This window comes from Harpia harpyja, chromosome 11 (genome assembly GCF_026419915.1).
Source record: "Harpia harpyja isolate bHarHar1 chromosome 11, bHarHar1 primary haplotype, whole genome shotgun sequence".
NCBI classification, from domain to species: Eukaryota; Metazoa; Chordata; class Aves; order Accipitriformes; family Accipitridae; genus Harpia; species Harpia harpyja.
Window position 1 is genome coordinate 10522339 of NC_068950.1, and position 27701 is coordinate 10550039.

The following is a 27701-nucleotide window of genomic DNA, read 5'->3' on the forward strand; positions in this document are numbered from 1 at the left end:
CTGCTCTCTGTGGATGTAGCTTCACCAGCAGTGTCAACCTCAGGGGCTGCAACTTTCTGGAGTGAAATTCTTCACTCTTGCCTGTGAACAGAGTAGCATCCTTCCTAGAAGGTCTTGTGGAAAGCAGGAGCTTAAAAAATTTCTTTCTGTACTAGGTAAGGTAAATCAAACATGACCATGTTTACCCTCACAGTGACCACAGGAGAAAATACTTAACCCCAAGGAATAGCGCAGGTGTTGCCTTCAAGAGCCTCACCCTGCCCAGCTGACAAGTCTGTATGCACTAGTGTGACATTTCTAAAAACAACCACCTTCTCTCTGACCTGCAGACTGACACGTTTTCTACCTTTGCTGTAGTGCCAAACATTTATATACTCATTTTCTCTTTAGCATCAAACTAATTTAGGAAAAGGTTTTCATACACAGCAAATCACAACAGGATTTTTTTTTTCTGTTTTTTTAAGTAATGGAACTTTGGCTTTTTGACAGGAATATCTTGATTTACAGCTGCCTATGAACAAATGATAAAGTGCATTAGGAGTTGGTATGTATAAGCACTCCCGTCCAGAAAGTGTTTGCATTATTCATAGTTTGGGATGATTAATGAAAAAGCAGTATTTATTTGGGGACCAGCAATAGACTGTTGCATCATGGTGAAATACAGATTTCTCCACACTTAAGAAAACTGTACTTATTTATTATTTTGGCAGCAGTTTATTCCATGATATTTTACCTTTGTTTATTTCCCTGTTTTTAGGTAGCTATGCTTTTAAATTAGCACCACAGGGCAAATGCAGTCTCACGTGGTGATCTTAACTACAATTTGGAACAAAGCTTCTTCTATTTTTTTTATTCAGGGAAATTTTCAAGTTTTGTTTCTTTCAGCAGGCTTGCTGCTACCTTAGTAAATAGAAAACTTTTTTTTTTAAATTTAGTACAAAAGCATCCAAAAATAACAGGTAAGCTAGGCTTGCCAAGCTTGTAAGGGTAACAAGCATGACTATTCTTTACACTTGCTACTGGCCACTTGCTTAAGTGCCAGTACTCTTGATTCAACTCAATTCAACTCAAAGGTCAAAAAGCTTTGAAGGTCAATGCAGCCATCAGCTAAACACCAAAGCAGAAAGTGCCTGGAAAAAGGTTTTCCTTACCTGCTGTGTTTGTTGCCTCTGAATTGCCCTCACCTTTGGGACAGGGCTTTCTCTAGAGGACGAGGACTGCTGCCGGGACCGGCTCCCATTCTGAATGGGTTCAGTCACCATGGCTCCTGACACTCCGGACATGCTGCCCGTGCTCCGCAGGGATGCGCTGTGCGGCAAGGACTGCGGAGCTTTGGCCCTGGCACCCAGCCCGGCTTGGTCCATTTTGCGGATCTGTGCTTGGCTGCTGCTGTTCTGGCGGGGCAGCGCAATGGGGACGTGCTTGTCTGGGGCCATGTGGCGCCGGGAGAAGTCCTCGCTCTGCGTGCTGCGCTTGGTGAAGTCCTCCATGCTGCTGTTGCTGGGTCCGCTAAGTTTGAAGTCTTCGCTGTGGCTTCGGCTCCGGGAGCTGGCAGTGCTCAGGTTCTCCAGGCTGGAGTCCACGGAGGCCTTCGGCATCGGTGGGGTTGGGTTGTTGAGATGGTAAACCGGGTTCTGGAACGACAGAGGCTGGAGGCTGCCCTGTTGGTTCAAAGCCGGGTGCAGAGGCCTTCTCACCTGGGGAGCACTCTGGGGTGTGCTCTGAGTTTCCCACAGCTGTTTGATGTTTGCCACCTGTGTGATCGAGAGCTGGCTGCCGGCCAAGCGCAAAGGCACGTCGTGCATAATAGAAGCATGGTCACTGTGAGCCGTGTGAGGATCTTGGAGGTCCATGAGAGAGATGCTACGTCCATTGGGCAAGATGCTTTCCCTTTCATCCTTATCTGAGTAAGTCATGCTCTGGGTGGATGCCTGCTGAACCAACAGTAAGGTCTTGCCCCTAAAATATCCATCTACATTTTCCTGTGTTGGAGACTTCAGCTTATGCAAGTCACTGTGGAGTGGAGAAGAATTTGGTTAATTTTTAAGCAGCCAAGACCCTGAGAGATCTGTCCCCGAGAAGTCTTTCTACCTCATTTAACCTCCCACCCAACTGAAAGCTTCAAGGAACCAGATTTCCTTTCATGAGCTCTTTGTGTTCAAGTCAGAACACACACTTCCTTAATTACCACTTATCTTTGAGAATTACATTTGAGTCAAGAAGTGCTTCATCTTTATTTTTTTCACAGGTGAAATGGAAACCATTCCCACCAAATCGTCCCTGCTTAGACAATTCTGTCTCCAGCAAGACTTCAGAGCAGTTCAGATCCTGTTTAACCCTTCACCAGCATTACGTATTGTGGGTGTCTGAAAATTCAACAGGAGTTGTGTGAAGGCTCCTGTAGATCTAGATGTAAGCTCAGATGGCAGACACTTCCACGTGACAAAACTGGCCCTCATAACTGACAGCACAGAAACTACTCTGAGACCACAGTATCCAAGCTCTTTGGCAGTTCTGCCCTGTCACAGCTTTTTGCTTCCGATTAACAGCTATTATGGTGTGAGAAACGCTGCACTAAACAGAGGAGGGACTATTTTTGCTATTTCACTGGTAACAAGTTCCACCTACAGCCCGGTTTTTCATCAGCAGTAAATAAGTGGCGTGATTGCCAGAAGGAAACATTATGGTTGACTATGCATCTGGACACTCAGACTGGCAGTAATTGCAAAACTGTTTTTTAGCAGCTGAAGTCAGTGACTCCCGGAGACACGTTTGAGTCCTGGGTAAGTCAAAAGTTTCAGGTCTCCAGTGCCACCTTGTGCACCTCTTACTAGGACTGTGTATTCCCCGTAACAAAGGCCCAAGCTCCCTGCTCCTACAGCTGATGTGGGCAGACAGTTCAGGTGATGAAGCACTCAACTCTTAACAGACTTAACAACCCCTTACCCCACATCTTCCCTTGAGCTCTGGCTGTTACATACCCATCAGTGGGGTCCTCAAATATCTTCTGAAGCCCTGAGGAGAGACTGCCACTGACGTTTGGGCTAGAGCTGTGCTCAGTGAAACGCCTCAGCTGCTGCTGTATGGGCGTAGGGTTAGTCATTGATTTGGTGATATCGGCAAGAATACGAGGAAGAGGTCCCAGTTTTGCCACGGTCGCCTGTAGAAAGGAATTTTCACCCTAATTGGACAACAAGCACCGCGACATCCGCCAGTTTTTTGATAACGATGCACAGAGGCGGAGGGGTGGAGGTGGAAGGAAGGAGGGTGGGTGGTTGTGTGCGGGTGTGCCAGGACCGTAATGCAGTGTTACGGAGCAGCGTAACCACGGCGACGAGATGGATGAAGGAGACGAAACGGGGTGCAGCAGACATTGAGGAAAGAAAAGGAAATAGAAATTAGGATTGACCCCCCAAAATAAAAATCATGCTCAATAAACCAAAACTATTGCCATTCCAATGCAAAACTATCATGCAAAGCAAACTAAGTCCAGGGTGGGTGAGGCCAAAGTGAAAACTACGGTCATCTACTCATTAAAGGGCATTCAAAGACTACAGATTCAGCTAGTGGGGGAACTTTCCAGGCAAAGGGTGTCACGTGGTAAAGGAAATGCATGCCAACAGACAAGGGGATGCGGCATTCAGGGGGATCATGAGAGAATTGCAAGGGTTGAGGGAGATGGGGAAAGGGAAGGTTTTCATTTCATAAGCCTTTTGCTTTTGGCATCCTACACTGATGCCATCTTCTGTAGCATCCTGTTATCAAAAATTAAGGCATTCTTCCCTACCTAAAAGTGAAAAATAACTGCATGAAAACATCAATGATCCTCATCCCAACATTATCACATCAGGATTAAATGTGTAGCTTCTTGTTCAATTACATGTTAGCTCAGTGTTCGCCAGGCCTAGATAAGAGCAGCTGACCTTCCAGCAAGGAAGGCTGCTCATTCAGGCTCTTTGTATTTCTCCCTCCCTTTGGGTCACTGCTGGTTGTATCATCTACAGGGCATCTTTGGGCTCTTGGGACTGCAGGAAGAAGGTGAAAGTGCTGGAGGTTTATAAGAAAGTAAAACTCCGCTGCAAAGACAATGCTTTTTTCAAAGATATCCCTATTTTTCCTGTAAGCTGGTATTCAATCAGTTTGGCTCCAGAGAAAGGTCTCTTTACAGACGCTTTCATGTAGCACTTCTGTGTCTATTAAAATCTCTGAGGTGAATTCTCTCATCATTTCCCAGTCATTACCTGCAGTAAAGCAGTATTGCATGTAACTTTACCCCTTAATTCTCTTTTTAGCAAACCACTATACCAGCTCCCAAGGGCGTTAGGATAGATCTGTGAGTCTAACCTACAGAAAGGGCAAAGCAGATCTGCTTTGACGGTTTATCCAGGTCTGGCTCCTCCCTTTCCTCGCTGCCCAAGACATTTATGACCGCTGCATTCAGAGAGCAGCTCACAGTAACTAACACCAAGTCCAAAGATCCATTTGCAGTTCTAAAGACTGGAGCTGGGCTTCTCTTGATCTGACGCCTGACCAGCTTGGAGGGAGATGGCAGTGTTCCCTGCACTGGTGGGTTTACCCCAATGTGTAGAAATGGAGGATCTGGTCTTTAGACTGCTCACTTTGCCTGTTTTCCTGAGGCTGCTGAACTGTCTTTATAGCTGACTTTGCTGCCTGCGACATTTTGAATGTACACTGTGTGCATGTATGAGGAAAACGGAAAAACAAGATCATAAATTATTATCAAACTAAGATTAACTAATATATATTGCCTTTTTGAGTCAAGGACATTTCAATTTACTCTGACACAACAAGCTCAGGTTTTTTGTTTTCTGTTTTAAATAATGTACTGTGAGAAAATAGATACCCAACAAATAACTATTTTGGCAAACCTTGATGCAATAAAAATATTAAGAGTGCATTGCAATTCACCTCACCTCTCCAGTTTCAAAAGAAAGAATAATACAAATGGAATATGGACAAAATAATGCACCTCTAAAAGTTGAAATATGGAACAGTTCCAAGGACTTGCAGAAGAAAAAAAAAAAAAAGACTCACAGCTCAGCTTTTCTGGGTCTTATCAACTACCTTTGCTATCAAGGTTTTAATGATTTTGGATCCTGCAAAGCCACATAGCTAAGGAAGAGCAAACTACTGCCTTTTCTCCTTCTATAGCTAAATGGAAGCAATGCTTATTGTTGGTGATGTCTATTGCGATCAGCAGAACAGAATATGGACAATGCATATGATCCCAGCACAATACACGGCAGAAAGCATCTTGCTTTTGTTACAGGATAAAACTGAGAGTGGATCCAGGTTTTTACATGGCATCCTCTTGTACACTAAAAACTAATCCAAAGACTACAGAAATGAGAACATCTCAGCAGGCTTTGGATGAGGTCTTTAATGAGAGTAGTTCTGCCTGGCCAACACATTACTCCATCAGAGCTGGGCAGGGTAGGGCCTGGTGTGCAGCAAATCACCTCCATTAGCATCAAAAAGGGCAATGCAACATTTTCATTTTCTGCCCAAACACCCTCCCTTTTTTCGAGCTCGCTTATGAGAAAGGACTGCCTGCTCAGGGAATTCCAGGTATAATTTTAAGCGCTACCCTCTCCACCATTGAACACCCGGCCTTACTTAAGGCTCTGCAAAGTGTTTGCACTACTGCTGAAGCCCAACCACTTCACATGCCCCGCTTCAGGCCTTAATCTGAAGTCATGGAAAGAACAGTTGTGAAATACCACTATCAAACATTCCTCTCAAAAGCTGTTGAATAAGTTCTCCCCAAAGCAGGCTTCAGCTGCTCCCTTGATGTCTCCTAGTGTTTACTGTTGCTACGATACAATTGCTGCATTCACCCTCCCGGGCCTCCAGCCTGCTTTACCTTATCAAGTTGGGACACAACCTCCCATAAGAGGGAATGCAAAACTGAGAGCTCTCTGCCCAGGTCGATGTAGCCCTCAAATCCAGGCATGTTTGAGATGGTATCTGGATTAGAGATCTCCACGAGAAAACGCTTCATTCCTCCCCACTCATGTTCCAAAAAGTCATTCATGAAGGCCATATACTCTTCCTTATTACCAAACCTGCAAGAAAGGGGAGGAGGGGAAACCCAGTCAATAACCTCCACAAAAAATACAGCGTAAAAGTGCTTATGGCCAATTACTTAAATGCTTAACTTCAGACCTGCCTTCCTGAATATGTGGTCTGGGAGAAAAAAAAAATGGACAATTTAAGAGATTCACTGCTTGCTTGGACTTAATTAAATATTAGTAATTCACCGTTCCTATTATAATCAAGGGCTCAACACATCTCTCCCCCCTCCCTCCCACAGACACCCTTTCTCTTCTCCCCTTCTCTCCATCTCCTCCCCTGTAAGAGACATGCCATGCCCTTTGTATTATTCAGATGGGAATTTAGGAGGAAGAAAGGAGGAAAATCATGATCCTTGGTGGGAACAGGCTTTTTTTCTTTTGAAATAGCATACACACGGACATGCTAATGCATGGCTCTTCTTAGTTTTATACTGTGTCCCCTCTACTGAATTCAACACAGCCCAAATCTGCATGTGAAAAGGAGAATTTATCTAGCTCAACACTGAGGTGTCTCAAGGGGAACAGCGTTCACATATAAGTGAGAAGTTTCCTCCTTTTCTAAAGCTGACTTCAATTTGACAGAGAATCAGCTGCCTGCAAACATGACTACCAAGCGGGCCTCTCCTTGCTCCATAGTAACCTGCAGTGACTTGCACCCCTACAGGCACAGATTTTTTCAGTTTTATTGTCACCACCTACTTAGCAAAATTGGCGAGATTCTGAATGACTTTAGCAATAAGTGTGAGTGTGCGAGATGTCCGGTCATCAGGATACTCCTGCATGAGGCTAAAGAGACTGGGGGACATGATAGCAGGGCACAGGAAGCGGAGGAAGAGGGAGGCACTGATCAGGCGTTCACTGATGTCCTGCTTGCCCCTGCTCAGGCACTGCTGCTTCCAAGATGCAAATACTTCCTTCAGCTCACGAGGGAACACGCTGAAAAACAAGAAACCAGGAAATAAAATCACATGGGCGATGAGATGCAACAAGTTGAGCTGGTGACCAATCACCTGAAATAATTATCTGTGAGAAAACATCATCGGCGCTTCCCCCCCCGCCCCCAGTTTTCTCTCTCTAGGCTAGGAAATGTCATTAGACATCTATTCTTAGACCCTCATTTAATCTGGTGATACTTAAGTAGTCTTTAAAGCATCCCTTGTTCATATATGTTAAGTGAAGCCATTTTCAGACACACTGATTTGCAAGCTAAGAACTACTTATCCATCGCTATCCTGGAGCAAACAGGATGTTAGAATACTAAAACCAAACTGAACCAAACTGAACTCGTCTCCATAACTGAAATCTTTATTTTGCTTGTTAAGCTCTCTCAATATTTCGCATGTGCATTGTTCTGAAGCAGAAGGCCCTTCTTCTTTCACTACTACTACTCAGAAACAGAGATTAATAGAAACCTCTCTCCCAATGCTTCCTCCCTGTGATCCCCTGTTCAGTTCTACAATCTGAAGGGTCTGAAAATCTTCTATAGACAGCAAAACTTTCAGCTTTTTATTCCAAGTTCAAGCTAAGCTGTTATCTTCTCACTTTATTCAGCCACAGCTCAGTATGTGTTCCCTTGGCAGCGTATTTCAGCAGAATTTCCTGTCAGGTATGGTGTGTGGGACTGGAACCCCTCAATTTGGGCACAAGTTCCACCTGCAATATGGTGTCACACGTAGGAAGGTAGTGAGGAAAGGAAGCGAAGGCAGTCTCATAAGACAGATGGGTCTATGCTATTTCCCCATACAACTGCTGTTTTCTCATCTTCAGAGGAGGAATGGGTACCCTTCTAAGCAAATGACCTAATGGGGGAGAAAGGGACGGAAGATGCCTCACCAGTAAGAATTGATAATCTTGCAGAAGGCCAGCTCACAACACATTTTCAGGTTGCTCTGATGATCTGTTAATTCACTGGATGAACATTTGCTGGGATCCACTTCACAGTTTTCATCTGACTCATACAAAGCCTTGATAAACTCCCCTGGACAAAGGGAAGAGGATGACAAACCAGGGTAGTTACATGAAAAGCCTCCTTGACACACCTTTAAATCCTGCTTATGTCTTTCCTTGGCAACTGCCTCTTCTGTTCCCCGTGTCTGCAATACAGCCTCCAGACACCAGATGTTGGGGACACGACTCCTCCCAGATCTTTTGGAGCAGAGCACTTGGCGTACCAGATCAGATGGCTGGTGCTCTGATGCTTCAGCCTCCTGTGCCCTCGCTGCCCCCAAATATAGGTGCAATAACAGGATGGCTTTGCTTAAAACCCCTGCAGACACTTCACTTATAGCCTAAAGAATAGGATTTGACTTTGTATTCAAATTGTATTATCAACTATAAAACTATCCACAGTCTTAGAAATGAAGCTGTGCTATTTGTCTTCATAATTTCCCCAGGAAATACACTTGACAATGCTATTTATTTTTATTATTTCTAGATTTACCTTTTTTTAAATTTTAAAAAGTGTCACCTTGCTCTTGAATAAGAGTAACATCTGAGTGCTAGCTAGATACTGCTAATTTTCTCAACCTCTTTTATCAACACCTTACAACATTTTTATAGCCTGCATCTTTCAAAATCCTTTGCATTTCTGTCATCCTTCTCTTACGGCATCACAGCAGAAGCTGGACACTTACAAAACCACATGAAGTTTCCTTTGTTTGACATACTGGAATGACCTACTTACTAGTTTTCCTCCTACATATGCTGGCACACCAAGTGATTTTTAAATTGTTGTTCACTAGGAAAAACTCTTTTATTAATTCATTTAATGATTCAATGTCTTTTAAGTTCATCTCCTCAGATGATCTTGCTGGCTCCGAGCTAATGCCACAAGGCTTGTTTGTGCAAAAGGGTTTTGTTTTTTTGTCTTTGTTTTCATAAAAACCCTTAAACACCTCCCACCCCCCCCCTCCCCAAATCTCAAGTCAGCAGTGTTCTTGCAAGCAAAGCAGGCAGCACATTTTCTTAAGCTTTTTTTTTGTTGGGGTCCAAAATATTTCTGCTGAAGGCATCCGGCATCGCTTCTGTTGAGCCAATTCTGTTTTAAGTGTTGTTTACTGGATAATATTTTTTTTCCTTAAACACATTTGAAACTTACTCCTTATGGTCCACAAGACCCTGCCTTAATCATATATTAAGATGCTCTTACAGATGTATTAAATAGCTAACACCAAGTGTAACGTTGTTAATCCTTTCAAAGAACATGGCACCTGAGCAAAATGACATTTAAAACTTGACAAAGAATTAGATTGGTATATTGTCATCAGCAACCTTGCCCTGAGCTACAGAAAAGCTGGATGACCTTAGGGGGATTTTCCATCTCTCATGTCTATGATTTACAATCTTATCACTCAGTTCTAAATGATGTATTAGAAGTCATTAATTTTAGAATATTTTTATGTAATTACTGCACATTAAGGGGCTTACAGTCAAATGTAATATACTGGTCCCACAGCTGATCGTTCAGTCTGCTGAAAAGCATAGGACAAAGTGATATGCTGCTCATTTCTCCCTACTAGGCAAGAGCCTAGGACTGTGACTTCTGCTGAGTGGTTCCACCCATGAGAATAAGACTACCAGAACAGGCTCGTTACACTTAAGAAATAGCCAAAATGCCTATAATCACAGATCTGACTATACTGACCCTTGGAGCACTAATTTAGCCAACTATCTCCTTGATGACTTGCCAGTGTCTGGGATTGCTGAGGACAAGCGAGATTGCTGGGAAAGCAAGCTGCCTTTTCTTTTTTTTTTGTGAAAGGATGTGGTGTGGGACTTGGCTTGGCCTGATCTTGTTTCTCTTGTATCAATTTCCAAAGCTTTCTTCATCCAAGAAACATCAGGGGGATGGGTGGCTCATTGTGCAATCGTGGATAACAAAGACTGTGTGGAGTGGTAAAAGCTAACTGTAGCGAGGCTGTGAGTTTCCTTGGAAGAGAGCATGCACGTTTTTGGTCCTCTTGATTGCAATATTAGTTGTGCGGACAGTAATTCCCAAGGCAGTAGCTTATGACTACAGCAGAACCTTTTGGTGGAGAGGGGACAATAATACAATTGTCAGAATCCACCCTGGCACGTAATCGTGGACATTAAGACCCCTCACGGGAACGGAGTACGATATCACAGGTCAGCCAGGCAGTTTTAATGAGGTGGTGAATAAAGAGCGCGTTGGATAAACACAGGCAGGAAGCTCCTTAGACAGTATGCATCTTGATCTCCTGCCCTGTGCTGCTCAGTAGCCTTGCAGCCTCACCCCCTCCAGCCATATTTGTCTAAGGATTTTTGTTGGGGCAAGGTACCGCTTTAAAAGGTTAACACAGATGTTTATGAATGAATTGCTCATGGCAAACGTAAGGGCTGAGCAAGTCCAAGGGTCGCTGTGGAATGTGTCAGCATTACCAATACTTGCAGCTGAAGCATCTGGAAATGAATTTTCTTGTACTACCTGCATTCAACCCAAGCGCTAGGGTGGGCATCTCACACTTAACACTTGTTAACACCATAGCTAATATTTGCTGTTAACTACAACGGCAAGTGAAAGAGACTGACTGGAGATGACCCAGCAATACACACTTGTGGATGAGAACTTTGGTTGTCAACCAGATAACCCGGAGTATATCTAACACCCTAGGTGGCGGCACTTCAGCCTGAAGTGAGTGCAGGAGCTTCTTTAGCATAAAAGGAGGTTAGTGAAATATATGCTTCACATTCATAACCCTTTCTGAAACCTCCACCTAATTGTATTGCATGTGATACCAGATTCACTCCTGACACCACAACGCAAGGTATTGGTCTCGCTTTCCACTGTTAAACTATGTGTCAGAATCCCTTTTTTAAGCCTGTTTGTATATCGGATGGAACAATCACTGTTGGCCAGAAATACAACATGGTGATACAAACCTTAAGAGGGACTCAGCTATATTAAATCAAGTTTGCCTTGCCTTGGGTGTTACTTCTGCAGGCACTGAAGAGCATCTTCCTCTGTGTGGAGGAAGGGCATCAAGAGTAAGACAGCATGTATTTTGCTATCTGAATACTAGACACCCCGGCTGAGTGCTGAGGCAGTTCCTTCCCATCCCACATTGCTAGGTGCACGAGGCTTCAGTCATGTTGCAGACAGTTCAGGGTTAGCCCTTGCAATGCAAACAGGTGACAGACAGGCACTTTCTTACCTAGTGCATCGTGAAGATACTTCTGCCCTACCAACTTCAGGTATTCCTCAATAGCTTTGGTAGCAAGTGTGTTCTCCCTGAAGATCAAGACATCATGCTCCCCACAACGATCTACCTCAGACATCACCAAATCCGTCAAGAAGTCCTGAAGAAAAAGGTCAAGTGGCAAGAGGTTATTTTAACCAGACTCAGTCATGCCAGGCTAACTGCAGAAGCTGAGAAGGAAGGATAAACAGAGGATCCAGAGGATTATTGAAATAATTGCTCAGCTTGGGACAAGGGGTGCAGATGCTACATGTAGTATGGGCAAAGGAAATAGCTAAGGCTCCTCTTGGGTTTATTATATTTATAAAATGATATAGATCACAAATTATTAAGGGAGAAGCAAAAGTCTCTCAAAGAAAACCTTTACAGCCAAGCTTGTGTTTCAGATCCTGAACAGAAACCCTCACCAGTTTATCAGTGGCTTTGTCTGCTGAAGGAAACTGTGATATTATATTTATCTTTTAATACTGAATATTGCACACAAACTTGGATTTAAAAATCCAAAATGGAAGTTAGGCACAAGCTCTTACAGCCTGGTGAAATTTAAATACAAAGAATGGCTTATATAAATTAAAGTCACAAACCAAAAGTGGTTCAGGATTTGGGAAAAAAGTTAACATACTTGCTGTGGATCTATATGGCTTAACTTGAACTGTATTCAAATGCCCAGGCAGGAACTATCAGCAAGTCTTGATACAGTGAGTAACTGCTTGATATAGGGTCTAATTCTACAGTAATACTTATTTCCTGAAGTGATAACTTTATGTGAGTCAAGGACACTCAGCATTTCACAAGAAATACTTAGTATTTTGCAAGATCCAATTTCAGCCACTGTAAAGTTCTCCAGGAGAGGAAGCATATTTCTCCGTTTTTGTTTTTTTTTTTAAACTGTTCCAAAAAAAAGAACACCCAAAAACCAAAACACCACCCTGAATTAGGGCTGAGTGATAACTGTGACTTGCTGGTTCTGCTGCAAACAGCATCCTCCTCCAAACAGTACAGAGTGCTGTAGTAAGGTTTTATAACCCCATTAACTACAGAAGCCATAATGCACTACTAGCATATGAATATGAAATACGTGGAACAAATTATATATGATAAATATAGATCAAAAATACATTTAGTACTCTTGGTTTTCAATCCACTATTGCTGTTTCTCTTCAGCAAAATCTGAGAGAATTATTTTCACCTGGTGCAAACTGGGAACATCCAGCTGCATCACCACCAACAAAGTGTGAACTGGAAACGTACCCTCTTTGCAGCTTTAGGTTACGGCAGCCTAAGCTGCTCAATGCTTCCAGTAAACAGAGGTTCAAACGTTCAGGCACTAGGAAGGCAAACTCATAATAATAATTTATCTACCTGTTGCAGCTAGCACTGCAGGAATCCAGAGCCTGCTTTCCAGCAGGATTTCAACACAACCCTACAGGAGCTACCCCAGCTACCAGCTTCTCTTGATCAGACAAACAGCTTGGTAAGGAATGAGGTCCTATCACACACTGTCACAGAGCACCACCCTTTCAGAGACGTACGTCAAAGGGAGGACAGTAGAAAGTGGTGTATGATTACGCAAACATAGAAGGACCTTTTTGGAGCAGGTAAATTAGGCTGTCCCTTGGATGTTACTTGTGGCCATCCTTCCACATCTCCAACCCTCTAACTTGTGTTTGGTCGTGCTTAACTTGCTCAAGCTGGCATTACTGGAAGAAGCTGGCTGCAGCTTGGCACTACTCACACACACACTTGGCAGGCAGCATCCAGATAAATCAATGCTTGTTAATGCCTCTCAGAATTTCCCAAGACCTACAGGATATTCTCCTACAATCTATTCCAAGAAATTGAGGCTCACTCCAATTTCTGCCTCACAGAGAACCGTCAATGTGCACCCAGAAGTCCTAATAACATCCTTGGGGCAGGCAGGATCACCTGTAGAGATTCACCAAATGGCTGTTCAAATGCTGACCAAGTCAATGTTATCACTGATTAGCTGATTTAGCACTGAATCATCAATGGCACCCTGCCGCTCATTGTATCAGACACTTATTTATAGAAGTAATTCTCCGGTTTACTAATCTATTGCTTACTTATTTCTTATCCTGTATCATGATTTTAGAAATACAGAAAAGGTTCCTGAACACTCAAGTGCAGGCCTTAACTTTTCAGAAGAACATGAAGTTACGTAGTCCTCCTGCTTATACTTTGCACCCAGTGTCTTTAATCCTTGTATCAACTCTTGTTGGTATCGTGCCTATCTACATGCCTTCCTGGTAGGTGAAATTGCCCAAATCTTTTCAAGTATTTTTGAGGCCCTTTTCTCAGCCTTACCCCATCTGGCACCTTCTGCTGTTGCTTCCGGTCATGCCAGCCCAGGTTTCCTACTTTCTAGCTGAAAAGACACCACGTATCAGCAGCAAGAGGGAGTCCTTTTGACAGAAGCCGCCTGTTCTTACCTTAGCTCTCCCAGTGCTCTGAAGAATGTGCACCAAAGCACAAGCCATCTCTTCCTTATTCCTTACGCTGATCACAGGTTCCAGCACAGAGCACAGCATAGTGTAGTTACTGGTAACAAACTCTGCAAATTCTTTGTATTGCTCCATGGGCAAGATGGTGATGGTCTGATAACGGGACTTTATCCGAATGGAAGGTCCCCCCGATTTCCCTTTGTTGGGTGTGGGCGTGCTGACTGGGTACCATTTTTCCACAAACTGGCGACCGGTTACACTGGCCATGGGAATGTTGACCAGGCCTACATAATTGTTCTTGTCCTTTTTCTTCTTCTTCTCCACATCCTTGTAGATGTGAACTGTGATGCTGTGAAGAGGTGGGAGACTGTAGAACTCGAAGTGCTCTCCCCAGAAAATGTTATCTGCTTTTGTTTTGCTGGTGGTGCGGGCAAAAAGAGTGTCATCAAGGCACAGCTCACAGAAGTATTTCTTCTTGGGGGCCAGGTCCTTTGCCTCAATGATCCAGAGACGGAGTACATTTTCAGCTCGACGGCAGTTGTCCTGTGCAGAAGAAAGCTCTGAATCAGCTTTGATTCAAAATCCCTAAAAATTTAGTATTCTGTCTTCTATAGCAGCAGTGAAGGGCTGCCTTTTGTGTCCAAGGTAAGGACAGAGTCAGAATTCAGAATCAGATTCTCTCATCTTCAGAGAATCAGAATCTCTAGAAAATCAGACATTTTCTAAAATAGAAGAAAAGGGCTGTCTTTTGTATGTCAAAGGTGGGGACTAGAACATTTTTCTTCTCAAAAAGCTGTACTTGAAATGGGTTAGAAAACAAACACTCTGCACAGGAGCCCCTCAAAAGCTGCTAGACTGGTGTGGCACGCTGCATTGTTTACTCTTGTGAATAACTCCAAGAGCACTGTTAGCCTGTCCCTCAAAGGTGGTATGCCAACTATGGAGGTGACATGCGGTATTTCCAGCTGATCAGTAACTTGACTCTGGTTCAAATTCCATTTTTTTTTTTGTTGGTTCCCCCCGCCCCCCAAACTGTGCCCCCACAGTAAAACATGAAACCTATGAAGCCATGTCCCATCCTTCTGAGGTGCATGGTATCAGAAATCCAGTGTGAAACATGATAAGCAGGCACTGGGGCAGGGATCAGGAAGCATGCCGACATGTATTTGTTCATTAAAGGTTTGACCTACTGCACTCACTAGAATAGTACACAGCAGCTTTTGATAACACTGATGAGCAGACTTCTCCCCAGACTAAATTAATTGAGGATCCATCTGTGGGAAGCCCTGGTACACTGGACTAAAATCCAATCATACCACCTCCATTCCCCCGCTAATCTTATTTCCACAGTTTCTATTACCTTATTTGGCTGTACTGTTCTGCGTAGGTTTTCCATCCACTTGTCCCTCTCTGCTGCAGAGGAACAACTGAAACATTTACTGCCACTGGAGTAGGTTACCTGGAACATAAAACCAACAGGCTGAGTCCAGGCAAGCCTAGGAGACATGTAAGAGGCTGCAAAAAGCAAGGAAGAAGATAAGCAATGCTTAAGCAACAAAGTAAACACGAAAAAGGCAGGAAAACAATATGGGACCCTAGAAGGCAGACAGGTTAAAAGGGCCACAAAACGTAGAGAGGAAAAAAAAATGTCAGTTCAAATTAATAAAAAACTAAAGAAACATATGAGGAGCACCAGAGGCTCCTCTTAAACACTCTTAAACAAAGCTTTAATCAACCAGTTAATTCATTTTTTTTTAAAACACTTAATTGATCCATAGCAATTAAATGCTTGCAGTTTTCCCCGTTAAGTCCTAGAGACAGATGATTTGGTAACATAACAGCGTAAAGACAAACAGAACTAACAATGTATTAAAATAAGGCAAAACACACTGGAAATAGTGTCTTCAGTAAATACAAAATATTTCCAAGACTCCATATATACAGCAACACTCTAAAACAAACCAAAGGAGTTGTGCTCTGATCTGGCCCTGACACGATGCCATACACAACTCTGCTTCACGCAGGAGGGAACCACCTTGGTTTCTTTCACTTTTACGTGGCCTGACAAGCTTCATTTACTCTTTCCATTCATTTGTGCATACAATTAAAAAGCAGTTTGAGGCAACAGCCTCAGAGCTAAGTTGTTGCCAGTTTTTTCACTCAACTCCCCAAATCTAAGCAAGCTGGAAAGCGCTTCCAACCAGAAGAATGAGACTGAAGTGAACAGGAACAGTTCCTGGATACATCCCGAGGGAGATGGGCCCCATACGCTGGTTTTCTGCCAGAGCAGTTTTCCAGGTTGTAAACAGATCTTTGTTCCAGAAGTTTAGACACATCTGACTAATCCTGCTGAAGACAGACTGTCACCCGCCCCTGCCACGACAGATGACGATGGCCTTAGATGCATGCAAATAGCACACATGAATACGCTGTTGGTCCTGCAAGGTAAGAACTGTGCTCACACAAACAGCCTGTTCCTGAAGCAAAGCTAGGAGCCACATAGTGCTGTGCTGCAGCCTGTGCTGAAAAAACAAGAGGATCTTTGCATCCTGCTCCATGGTGCAATGGACACGTCCACAGTTACTGAAGCTTCTCCTTCAGGAACTGGCAAACGGGCTGAGCTAATGGAAGGGGGCTCTGACTGGAAATCACATTTCTCAATTACAGTGTATTTTCTAAATTTAATTTTAGGTAAATTTGGAGAGGATGAATACACAGCTTATGAACAATAGTATGTTTCAACCATATGTTTGCATGCAAACTACAAATGCTTAGATATTTATCAAATTAAAGAGATTTTTCAATTAGAAGACACAGTAATTGAAAAAGATTTCTCCCATTGAGTGAGTGATGCCATTAGCCTCAAGGACTTCAAAATCACATGCTGGTTAGACGGCCCCCACCCAAACCTCAGGATAGCAGCAGCTGCTGATTTGTTCTCAAATTACAAAGTCACAGAACAGCATACTGCAAGGGTTCAAACGGACTGACAGCATATAATTGGCTGCGTGCTTGGAGAGCGTTCTTTACCTCAAAGCAGAAGTCTTGTCCAAGGATACTGCTGTGAAGTGGTTTGACAAAGACTTTTTCTTCTGACCCAAGATCCAGGGCCTCCACGGCGCTGCCTGGGCTCAGTAAAGACTCATGGGAACGGGACTCTTTCAGCTTTGGCAATCCACGAGACCTGTAGGAGAACAAGGGGGAAAGGAAACTTTATTTTTTCTCACAATTACCAAAAGGGAGTAGGCAAGATCCCAGAGAAAGCTGCAACTTGTTGGTGTTTATTCAGAACAACTTCTACAATTAGTCTGTAAACCTTATGAAAATAACATTAGCCCAGCAATCCCAGACTCCTCAGGAAATATCTACCTACACAAGCCTAGGAAGTCCATTCCCGCTGATCTAGAAATTGTAGCTGCTAAGCCATCAGTCAAAGAACAACAGCAAAACAAAAAGTTGAGAACTTAACTGCTGAAATTTAAAGAAAACCCATAGATAGGTTTGGATATATTACTGAAAATATTTACAACTATCTGGATCACTAGATAAATGTTGTGTATTAACAGCAAAAAGCACACCAATCTCTAAATCTCTAAATCAATGCAGAATGATAGCTACTGCCGTTAGAGCAGATGAACCCCCCAATACACTTGATTTTTCTTAATATACAAGGCCTTTATAATAAAGTCAAATATGCAAATTATTTCCCACTTCACAATGCTCAAGTCAGTTACCTACATTTAAATTTTGCATTTTCTTCTTCAGCTGCTTCTTCCAGTTTTAACAGTTTCCAATTTTTTTGATACCTCCATTATCTTCTAACTTCCCCTCACTAACACGTACTGCTTCTCTTTTTCAGTTGACTGTCCTGTAAATCCCTGAGCTCTACCAGAGCTGGCACCTCCCAAATTCTCAGTACTTTTTTATCAAGGCAGTCTTCTCTTTGCCCCCAGCAGTTCCTGAATACTTCTCAAAGACATATCTCTCCCTCCACTATGCTGTAGCTTTTTGCGAACAGCAGCAACATTATAAAATGTGCCCTAACACTTTCTGAATTCTCCCAATTTGATTTAATGCAACATACGTACATAGCAGGGAGCTCTGCTGTCAAACAGCACTATAAAACATGCTCAATTTATAGGTGACAGTGGTTTCACCTGTGCTTCTAACTCTAAACTGACACCTGGACTACAAGCTTCTGCAATGAAGTCATATGATACTTTAGGCACAACTAGCATTTCTGCTTCAAAAGGTAAACACTATGTGCACACATATCTTATTTTTCCTCTAGCTGGAACTCAGTCAAAGCCTTCACAGACGACCAACAAGGAGGAAGAGCACAGAGTCACAGCTTAGCAGAAAAGGAGTTGTTTACCTGGCAGGTCTAGATTTTGTTAAGATACTGAAGCTTGTGCTGGTCCCTATGTCTGTTCAGCGATCCATGAAAGTACGTCCATAAATATGGCTGCACATCCAGAAAGTGTGACTGAGCACAAAGAACAGATGTGAAAGTAGAAAGGCATCAGTTGTCTACACATTATGCAGACAAAAGCAATGCTCTGAAACTATGCTTCCTCACCTGTGTTTGTCCTCACAGTATGTCCTCTTATTCAATTCCCAGTAGCAAGGCTCAGTATCAAATGGAAAATGTTTAAAAAATGTATTTATGGAAGAGTGAAAAGCACAGCTAACTCTAACAGCTTCCTTAATTTTGAAAAATAAATAGTTTCTATTTACTTCCCTCTCATATCTTATACAAAGAAATCCTCATATTTTGTAACCTTAGCAAAATCAAATTCCTCCTACCCTTGAGCAATTCTATGGCGAAACAGAGAGGGGAAAAAAAACCCCCAACCCCAAAAACATTTGGAAAAGGTATCTTCAGTACTTCTAAGGCGGCTTAACAAAAACTTGGGTATCACAAAATATACATGTAAAGCAACAAGCAGAGTTCATCTGACTGCTCTTTTGTACAAAATGAAACGCTGAAGGTATTCTAGTAGATTCATGTACGATAAGATTTATTAAACAGTAAGGGAGAACTTTGTTCCCATTTAATATATTGAATGACCTAAGTGCAGGCAGCAAAAACCTTTCATCAGAGGGATATTACAAAGACACTGATTTCAAATGCAAAACAGCAGCACTGGTACAAATGCGTTGGCTGCCCTGTGCATGCTTTGTTATAACAGGTTACAGGAGCAGCTGAACCAACGCAAACCTAAAACCTCAGCCATGTATAATTGAACACTTGCTGCAGTTAAGGTAGGGCAAGTCTAAAATAAACACACCACAATACACCACTTTAATATCATCTCTGCAAAATCCTCTCTAATTTCTCCTCTCAAGAAAGCACTGCTGAGGTCACTTGGCTTCCATCCCTGTCCCAAACTCTCAGCAATTCCAGTCCTAACAAAATACTTCGGTGCATGATGCAGGGGAGCTGGCTGAGAGCCTGCAGCCAACTCCTGCCTTAACTCCTTGTCAGAGAAGGAAAGCATGGAGTGGTCACAAAGAGGGAGAAGAGGAGGGAAAGAAAAATAATTACCAAATAAAGGAGAAAGAAAAACAGATTTTACAAATTCCAGTTAAGTGGAGGCTGCACTTGGAGTAAGACAAATCAAGCACACCTACATGAAACAATTGTACAACCACTTAGCAGTGCATCCCCAAATCATAGCGGTGCCACATGTCACAGCCCTTCCTTTCAAACTTCGTTCTCTGGGCTACATCTCAGACAATAAATCCTGCCGGGAGAGGAAGAAAGGCACAAAAATCCAGGAGGAGTTCTTCCTCAGGCCTTAGGTTACAAATTTCAGACGAGCATCATGCCAGGCAGATAAGCTGAGGCGAGAAGAAAAGTCACAGCCGCACCAGTAAAGAAATCTCTCTTCTCGTCGGCTGTGCTCCCACCCGGCCCCGTGGGTGACACGAAGAGGCTCCTGGGTGTGTGTTGCCATGGTGCGGCCTCCTGTAAGGAGATTAGGGGGGGCTGGCAGCCGGGAGAGGCAGCAAGCTCGGGGAGGCTGCTCTGCAGATGTAGGAAAGGTGACCTTTCCAGAAAGAAAGAAGTCCCTCCATTTCCTACAACGAGTTTAATGAGACCTGGACAGTTAAAGACAGTGGGAGAGAGCGAGGCATCTTCCAAGAATGCCTCCCAACAGCCTCTGGGGACAGGGCAGGAAGAAAGGCAGGTACACACAGAAATTGTACTCCATGCCTCCACATCCCACCTTGCAAGTTAAATCTTTTAGTAGCATCTATTCTGCTTCATTGCTCTTCTAACTAGTTAGCTTTGAACATTTTGTTTTGTTGCAGGTCAGCTGGAGCATGGTTAGTTTTGTTGACTCAGGGTCCTGGGGCAGAGGAAAGTCTATCTGTTCGAGCAATCCCTTGAAGTTACCATATTTAAAACAGCTCAAAAAACTGATTAAGTGGCTTAGAATTGGCACTTTATCTTCGATAAACACCACAGCAATGCTGTAAAGTTGCTGGTTACATGCAACCACACACATTTACAAACACAAGTACATGCATTTGTAAGCACTATGGTATACATTAGATATAACAGGTATAGGTATAATAGATCTGCAAAGCAAATCATTGACTTGTCCCTAAATCAGCGGCATCCCAATCAATACAGGCAATAATTATATAGCAATAATACTTCTCTGCTGCTTTAAAGCCTCATCTGATATGCTGAAGCTTTAAGTAACGATGAAGGAAAATAGCTTGCTGGCTTCCCTTTTGCACAGAGGCACAGTTAATTAACCAAGGCCACTAACTTACTTCCCAATGTCCAGCAAAGGGGCTTCATTAACAGGGTCTCTCCTCTATTAGGTTGGAAGCTACTGGTAAAACGAGTGTTGCTTAAAGTCTCTGTTAAAAGAGAGGTAATCCCAGAGAAGCAGATTACTGTAAACAGGAAGATCGCACATGCAAAAGGTGGGGGAAGGGTTGTTTGTACAAATCTGTTTCTGTTAAACAGCTCCATTAACAACACAAATCCTGTTTTAAATTACAATTAAACTCCAACGATCAGCTTTTTTTTCTGTGCTGCTTTTTCTATCTACTTCTGCATACAACAAAAAAATTGCAAAGGACAACATTCAAGTTCAGAGCAAATAGTTACCAGCAGCATCAAACAATTCTCACATAGGTATTCTCCGTAATTTCTTTCCAACGGGAAAAGCAGGTGGAAAAGGAGCATGTCAGGGAACATTTTAAACTTCTCACCACTTTTCACATGTTTTGGAGTACTGGTCTTCAGAGCTGCATAATTTCCTTCTAAATCAGAGCCCAGCCAATGCCCCAAACCACTGACCTGGCAGCAGCATGCGACTGCTACTGAGAAAGACCTCTTCGACAACACCATCTTGCTGGCCCAACCCCAAGCTGACCCTCTGTCGTCGCACACCATAATTCAGTAATTTTCCGCTACAGGAAGGTCTCAGTTGTAAGGCGGGAACTAGAAAGCTCTGCCTTTCGGTGGTCGCCCATGGCACACACCAGCCTATTAACTGACTTCTATTATATTCTACTGTCTATAAGGCATGTAGGATAAAGGGTTAAAATCCTAATTGCTCTAGTTATGAAGCTCTCCTGCTGATTTTGACCTATTTAAAAGCCAACCTACAAAGCACAAAAGACTTTCAATTACTGAGCTTACCAGAGAGAGCACTTGGAAAACAAGCCTGTGGACATCAATAATCCAAAAGATAAGAAATAAATGTATAGAAATGAACTACCGAGAACCAGAATCCCATAATCTGTTTCCTTTACCAAACTGGTGTGAAGGCAAAGAATTCTGAAAAGCATTTTTTGTTCAGCCTAAGCACCCGTCTAAAGCCATGTCTTCACTGGTCTTACGCGAAACTGTACATCTGCATGCTTCAAATAATTCCAGCACAATACCCGTGTGTTTAGAGACAGTCCCCGAGATCAGAAAGTTGAATTCAATACTTAGCCACTCGCAAAGTCACAGGAGAGAGCTTGGACTGTAATGCAGTGAACTTTCTGCTCAGCGCTGCTATTCGAAATCCCAGCCCTGCTGTACTGGACCCTAATGTCGGCAACATCATCTGCAACACAGGTGCACTCTACCCGTGCTGCAGCATCAGGTTTCCCTGTGCAAGTGTTCATTTTGTAGGCACCACACCCCACTTCGTTTTCCAACTGCCAATTAGCAGAACATCCTATTACTTGGTCAACAATTCTGCAAGTCTAACCAGTTTCATTATTAATATTTTTTTTTTAAAACAGAAACTCAGGGTAACTTGCTTAGATGCAAGTTCTAGTCAGCTGCAATTAAACGTTGGCTTTTTCTGAGCATATTGCTTCAGCCTTCCATTGAGATTCTAGTCTTTCTTGCAAGGCCCTACCCAAAGCCTCATTGTTTGAATCCTGGATTTGCAAAGCCCTTCCCTGCCTACCTGCTCTCCCTACAGATCACAGCTTGTCTAACAGACACCTCATACGGTGCAGCCAAAGAGGCTGCTGAATTTCACAGGAGTAGCGTTCTCCTCACTGTACTGTAACTGTGGTCTCTGCTATTAACGTTTCAAATTCTTTTGTTTTGCTGGACCAGAGATGCTTAACCGATTCAGTTTCATTTCACTGCTAAGTGATTTATAGGTGAATGCTATGTGGAGGAGCCCAGGGTTTACAGAAAAAGTATCAGCCATTAAGAAGTATGTTTTTATAAAGGGGTCAAGTGAGCTTGCAGGTGAGACAGAGCAGCCTAGCACCAAGGTTAAGGTTTGCGACAATAGGTTTAGCACTGAGATCTTGTTCAGTTTTCACTGAAAAACAAACAACTGCATGAGGACTGAAAAAATTGGCTGAAAGAAATATGTTCACCAAAACAGGAGTGAGATGTCTCTCCGGAAACAAACCACTCCTCCCCTTTCCCCATACTCCAATATGCAGATAGAAACAGATACTCTGAATGAATACAAGCTCTGAGTGAGTCAAGCCTTAATAACGCATTGTGTAACACAGATTTTTATCCTTACATCTAAATCAGGATAAAAATCACCCACCTTTTTTTGAAAACCAGCATTAAATTAGAATGAACGAATACGAAAAACACGACAAGATTTGCTTCTATTATTGATATGATCTGTGCTATTTTCATACTGCAAAGAAACCAGGAGGGAGGAGCGAGAACTTACCGAAAGTAGAAAAAGCTGTCATTTGAGCAGCGATACCGTTTCACCATGAGCCCCAGAGCCATGGCTACCCGCTTCCCTGCAACCTGCTGGAGCCCATTCTGAGCAAGCACACAACGGATCCTGCGCTCGTCTACGACTATCTGATAATGCCATAAAATGACTTTTAGTAAAGCAGGAGGATTCCCACGTGGCAGTAAATCCCAACAGGGCAAAACCCTCCCAGCTGTCTGCAGAGCTTTATTGCAGTCGCTGAGACCATATGCAGCCAGTCTCAACCATCTTCACTCCCTCACCATAAACAAAACTGAGGAGAGAACTGTCGGTCCACTTGGAAATACTCTCAAATTCCTGGCCGCAAACTGAAAATATTAATTTGGTCTCTCCTTTCAAATGTAATTTTCCTTAAGTCTTTTCTCATGCTTTTTTAATATGTTTTATATATTACTGACACAGAGAAAATGTTAGAGACAAATGTGTGGGTTGAAGAGCTCAAAGAATGCAGTGGGAAGCAGGCTAGAAAAGCTGTGAAAGATGATATGGTAATATGGTGCCAGATAGCCTCATGCAAGAGCTGTTGGTAACCTGGTGAGATGCCATACTGGCCACATGTCTGAAGAGCTTCATTCACATCTGGCATGGGTCACAACCGAGCAGAGTCTAAGTGTTCTCACATTAATGCCTTGTACAGACAAAACACAGGTTTTCGAGTACAACAGACCACCCAGCAAATGACCTGAACCTGGAGTAATAGAAGTGATGCGAATTACGGACTGAGAGGTTGTGGATTTTTACAGGACATCTGGATGGTGACCCACAGTGGGCTCGTTTCTGGAGGACCACTGCAGCGCTCTCCTCTCCCCATCCACTAACCCAGTCACACTGAAACAAAGTTAAAAGCCAGAAAAAGTAGGTTGGCCAATTGCTTTCTGCTGAAACAGAAAATCTGGTCACAAAAAAATCTGCAACTTATCTCCATCACTCCTTCCTACAGCATTCCTGAATCCTTTCTATTTTAAATCAACTCCGAAAAAACCGCATCCATCCTCTGTCACCATCTGGCATGGCATGCAGTGTTACAGTATCCCAAATCTTGATGTGCACCAGGATAACTAATCTTCCTTACTCCGGAATTTTATAGGTATTTATCTATAAACATCTCCTGTTTCTTAACAGGACCCAAACACCTCAAAAGCACGAGAAAGCAACATGAGAGCAGCCTCTATTTCCTTCTAATCCTTGCAGGGTTTTGATTTATAAAGCTATATAATACTTTCTTTGAAGGCAGGGCTCTTGTATCTGTCAGAGCAAGAAAAGGTAGATGCTATCAGTCAACCTGGCCCTGAAAACCTGTATAACACCATAACATCACCTAGCATCACCTGCTTAAAATGGGAAAGGGCTGACTCACCCGGGTAGGACAGGAAAGTTTTTACTGCAACAGATCGAGACTCATACAGAAAGCAGGGAGAGCAGAAGGTGAGAGAATGGCAATTCCCTCTCATGAATTAAGAGTCAGCTGCTATGTGTTATCTTCTTTCAGGCAGAAACAGTTGTTGCTGATTTGTCCCATTGGAAAAAATCGCAAACAGCAGCATAATTCTAAATACAAATCAATCTTCTTAGCCTCCTCTTTCCTCCAGCCCATATCCTCCCAGTATACTAATCTGTTCCTCATCTTCAGTGCTTCATTCCCACACAGTTTCTGAGTTGTTTTTCCTGCTGTTCTACCCACCAATTGCATTTTTCAGGCACCCTTAGATACAGAGTGAAACATATGGGAGGCAAGGGAGAAATTATTGGCAAGTTTCACTTCACAGTGGAACTGAATTTCTTTTATGGTTTTATTTATAAAATACCATTAGAAAAGTAATAGCTCTAACCATAAACTTTCAAAGTTGGTATATTCAATTGGTGCACTGTCTGATTAGACCACAAATGCAAAGAGAACTCCATTAAACCTTCAATCTTTCCAACAAAAGGTAACTACGAGGTTGAGTAGTGCTGTTACGCTTTCCTTCCAAAAAGAACTTGTCAGCAATATGTGACCCTCACCTGCAGCATGAAGCTTCAAACAGAGCTTGAGGTGAGGCTTATGCTTTTGAACAGCAATACCCATTTGTGCAAAGATTTATCTCCAAATAAATTAATCTCAGCTTGCTTTCCACATAGCTTGGCTGCTCTCAAATGATCTCCCTTGCCTCCAAACTGTTGCCCTCTGTCCGCTTCAGCACACGTACCTCGGAAAGGAGGAAGATCACACGGACTGGTATCAAAAATGCTTCGTTCCATTAGTAGCAAATGATCGTACCAAGTCACAAAAACCCCCAAACACTGTCCCATCTCCTGCCCTACAGATGCATGATGCATTGCTATAAGGCTAGTGTAGAAGGCCAAAGGAGGAGGGTGACTGGATGGAAAGTAAGGAGCGACCACCGGCTTGTCCCTGTCTAACATCCTGCACATCACTGGCTTTCTAGGGCTCTGTCCCCCAAACCTCTGCGTGGACTCTGCCACTGGAACTTCTCAGTTAATTTGCTCCTGAATCCTCCTTTTTAAATCCATGCCAAGGAGACTTAAGAGGACTGACAGAAGAGACCAGCTATGCCTAACGCCATCACTGCATGCAATGGATTTTATGCTTTGCAAGCCATCAGAGAAAATCCACATTTCATTCAAGTCTAGTTGACAATTTGTGCCCATACTGGCAGGGAGTAGAGGGGGGTCCGGTTTTAAAGAAAAGGCAGCTTCGCTGTGCATAATATCATGTCTTAAACCAAAGTTGTAGAATTAATTATAGCTAAATTTATTGGCTTTCCCAGAACAACAGCATTTCCCTTACACTGCAAAAGGAAGTATCATCAGTCCACATTCAGCATGAGTACCAAGTTAGGGAAAGAAACATATATTATTTACAGCAAAGAGCTTTTTGCATTACAAAACTTCAAGCAAAGCTGGTTACAAACAATGGTAAAAATAACAGGTGCTTTATCACATGGTCACATTATTTAACATGCTTACGCTCACTGAGTTGCTTTTTATAGCCACGTTGCAACTCCCTGAAAACAGGGATTTATAACAAAACTTGACTCAAAACAGACTGGGTGGCCATTGCTATGACTATAGGAGCAACATCATCCACACCATTAGTCACATTCGGTAAGCAGCAGTCTTTTCTGTAACTCGTGAAGTTAACAAGACCTTTAACATCCGAAGCCTTGCTATCTCCATGATTTTATGGTGCTGCCTTTCAGATGGAGAAGATAGCACCATTGATTGAAGCAGCACAGCATGACAGATACAACTAATGAATTCAACTCAGCTAAAGGAGAAGGGAAAATGCACTAAACAATATAAAATCACAGAAGCCTGCCGTGGCCTTAAGTACAGGGCAACCTATTTTTCACTCAATCCAGTCTCCTGCTGGGCTACTGTGGCATGTAACACAGAGTAATGTTTAATAAAAACAATCAAGAGACTTTACAAATAGTTAGGAAAAACCGTGTGTGAGAGCTTTTGCTTGCCTCATGTACAATCCATTCCCAGCCTGAATCACCAGCCAAAAACTAAAGCAGCAAGAATATACCAAATGGAGCACTAAGATGGTCAGTAGTCACTGAGTTTTCCAGTCTTCTGAAAAACAGACCGTCTGTTCATTGTAGTAACACTGCAGTAACTATACAATTGACTGACATTAGCAATGATTCTTAACGTGCCTGAACTGTACTGCACATCTCTGGGCTTTGCGAGTGCTAGCTGAACTGATCTGCTCGCACCAACACAATTCCTCATATTGGCCACTGCACTGATCTGTGGATAAGGATTGCATGCATCAAGCTAAGTTTCTCTAAAGCTGATCAATCCAATGGTTTTGTATCATGAAATTTAAAGTCTGCAGCTTATTCGAAACTGATGCAGAAAAAGGTATTTGAGTCCATGTGCTTAACCTGACCTTTTTGTCAGCTGTTAAGAGCAGTAAAGTTCTCAGTCCTGTGTCAGCAGTACACTGTATACTAAACAACTTCTAACATACTAGAGTCAGCCCCCAAAAACACCCACCTGCTGGTTTAACAACAAATCCCTTTCCTTGCTCTCATTCTGTGCATGCTACTTGTAGATTTTGCAGTGTGCCTCTGGATGAGGAGAGATTGTTTTGGGAGATGCATTGAACCTTACCTGTCATCAGCATTGCGGAGAGATGGGAGACGGAAACTTGTGTTCCTGTCCAACTTTGACTGACTCTTTGTCCTCTTGATGGACCCTTTCAGACGTTTACTGAAGAAGCCCTAAAATGAGAAGTTGCAGAAGTGAAACACGGAAACTGATGCCAGTAATAAATCAATCAATGCACTGTCACTGAGTCCAAACTCAGCAGTGATTCCCACTGACAACGATTACAGAACGTGCTTCATTGGGATTCCTCTGAGCAGGAAGAAAGGCAGGGCTAGATTGTCAATGACAGTTCCAGTATGTGATAGCTTCAAATTGCCATAATTAGCACTACTCACATTACAGGTGCACTTCAATGAATTCCAACTACTATACAAGAGACCCCAAATCCCACAATTACCATTTAATAAGGAGTAGTCTTAGATATCAGTATTTTTTCCTACCTCCCCTTTACATGCCATGTTTTTAATTCTTGGTCAGATTAAGAGTACAAGATGTCTTTTATTATGAGCTTCTATCGCACCCACAGTTGCACCTGGGTTTTCCTTTTTAATTTAGATATAGCACGTTAAGTCTTACAATAATTTG

At 42.8% G+C, this 27701-nt stretch overlaps 1 protein-coding gene across 9 annotated transcripts in view; it reads right to left on the reverse strand.

The window, feature by feature from the left end:
* RASAL2 (RAS protein activator like 2) overlaps nucleotides 1–27701 on the reverse strand; it is a 196027-nt gene that overhangs the window by 15656 nt on the left and 152670 nt on the right. For 6 of the 9 annotated variants that reach the window (XM_052800960.1, XM_052800961.1, XM_052800965.1 and 3 more), the window contains 10 exons: nucleotides 27120–27229; nucleotides 16804–16957; nucleotides 15134–15232; nucleotides 13762–14316; nucleotides 11267–11411; nucleotides 7929–8073; nucleotides 6795–7031; nucleotides 5885–6086; nucleotides 2982–3181; nucleotides 1152–2013 (listed from right to left, as the gene is read on the reverse strand). In XM_052800960.1, the coding sequence (XP_052656920.1) occupies nucleotides 1152–2013; nucleotides 2982–3181; nucleotides 5885–6086; nucleotides 6795–7031; nucleotides 7929–8073; nucleotides 11267–11411; nucleotides 13762–14316; nucleotides 15134–15232; nucleotides 16804–16957; nucleotides 27120–27229 (2709 nt within the window). Of the gene's footprint in view, nucleotides 1–1151; nucleotides 2014–2981; nucleotides 3182–5884; nucleotides 6087–6794; nucleotides 7032–7928; nucleotides 8074–11266; nucleotides 11412–13761; nucleotides 14317–15133; nucleotides 15233–16803; nucleotides 16958–22946; nucleotides 23070–27119; nucleotides 27230–27701 lie in introns of those variants that run through there. The other 3 variants (XM_052800962.1, XM_052800963.1, XM_052800968.1) reach the window with 2 other exon arrangements.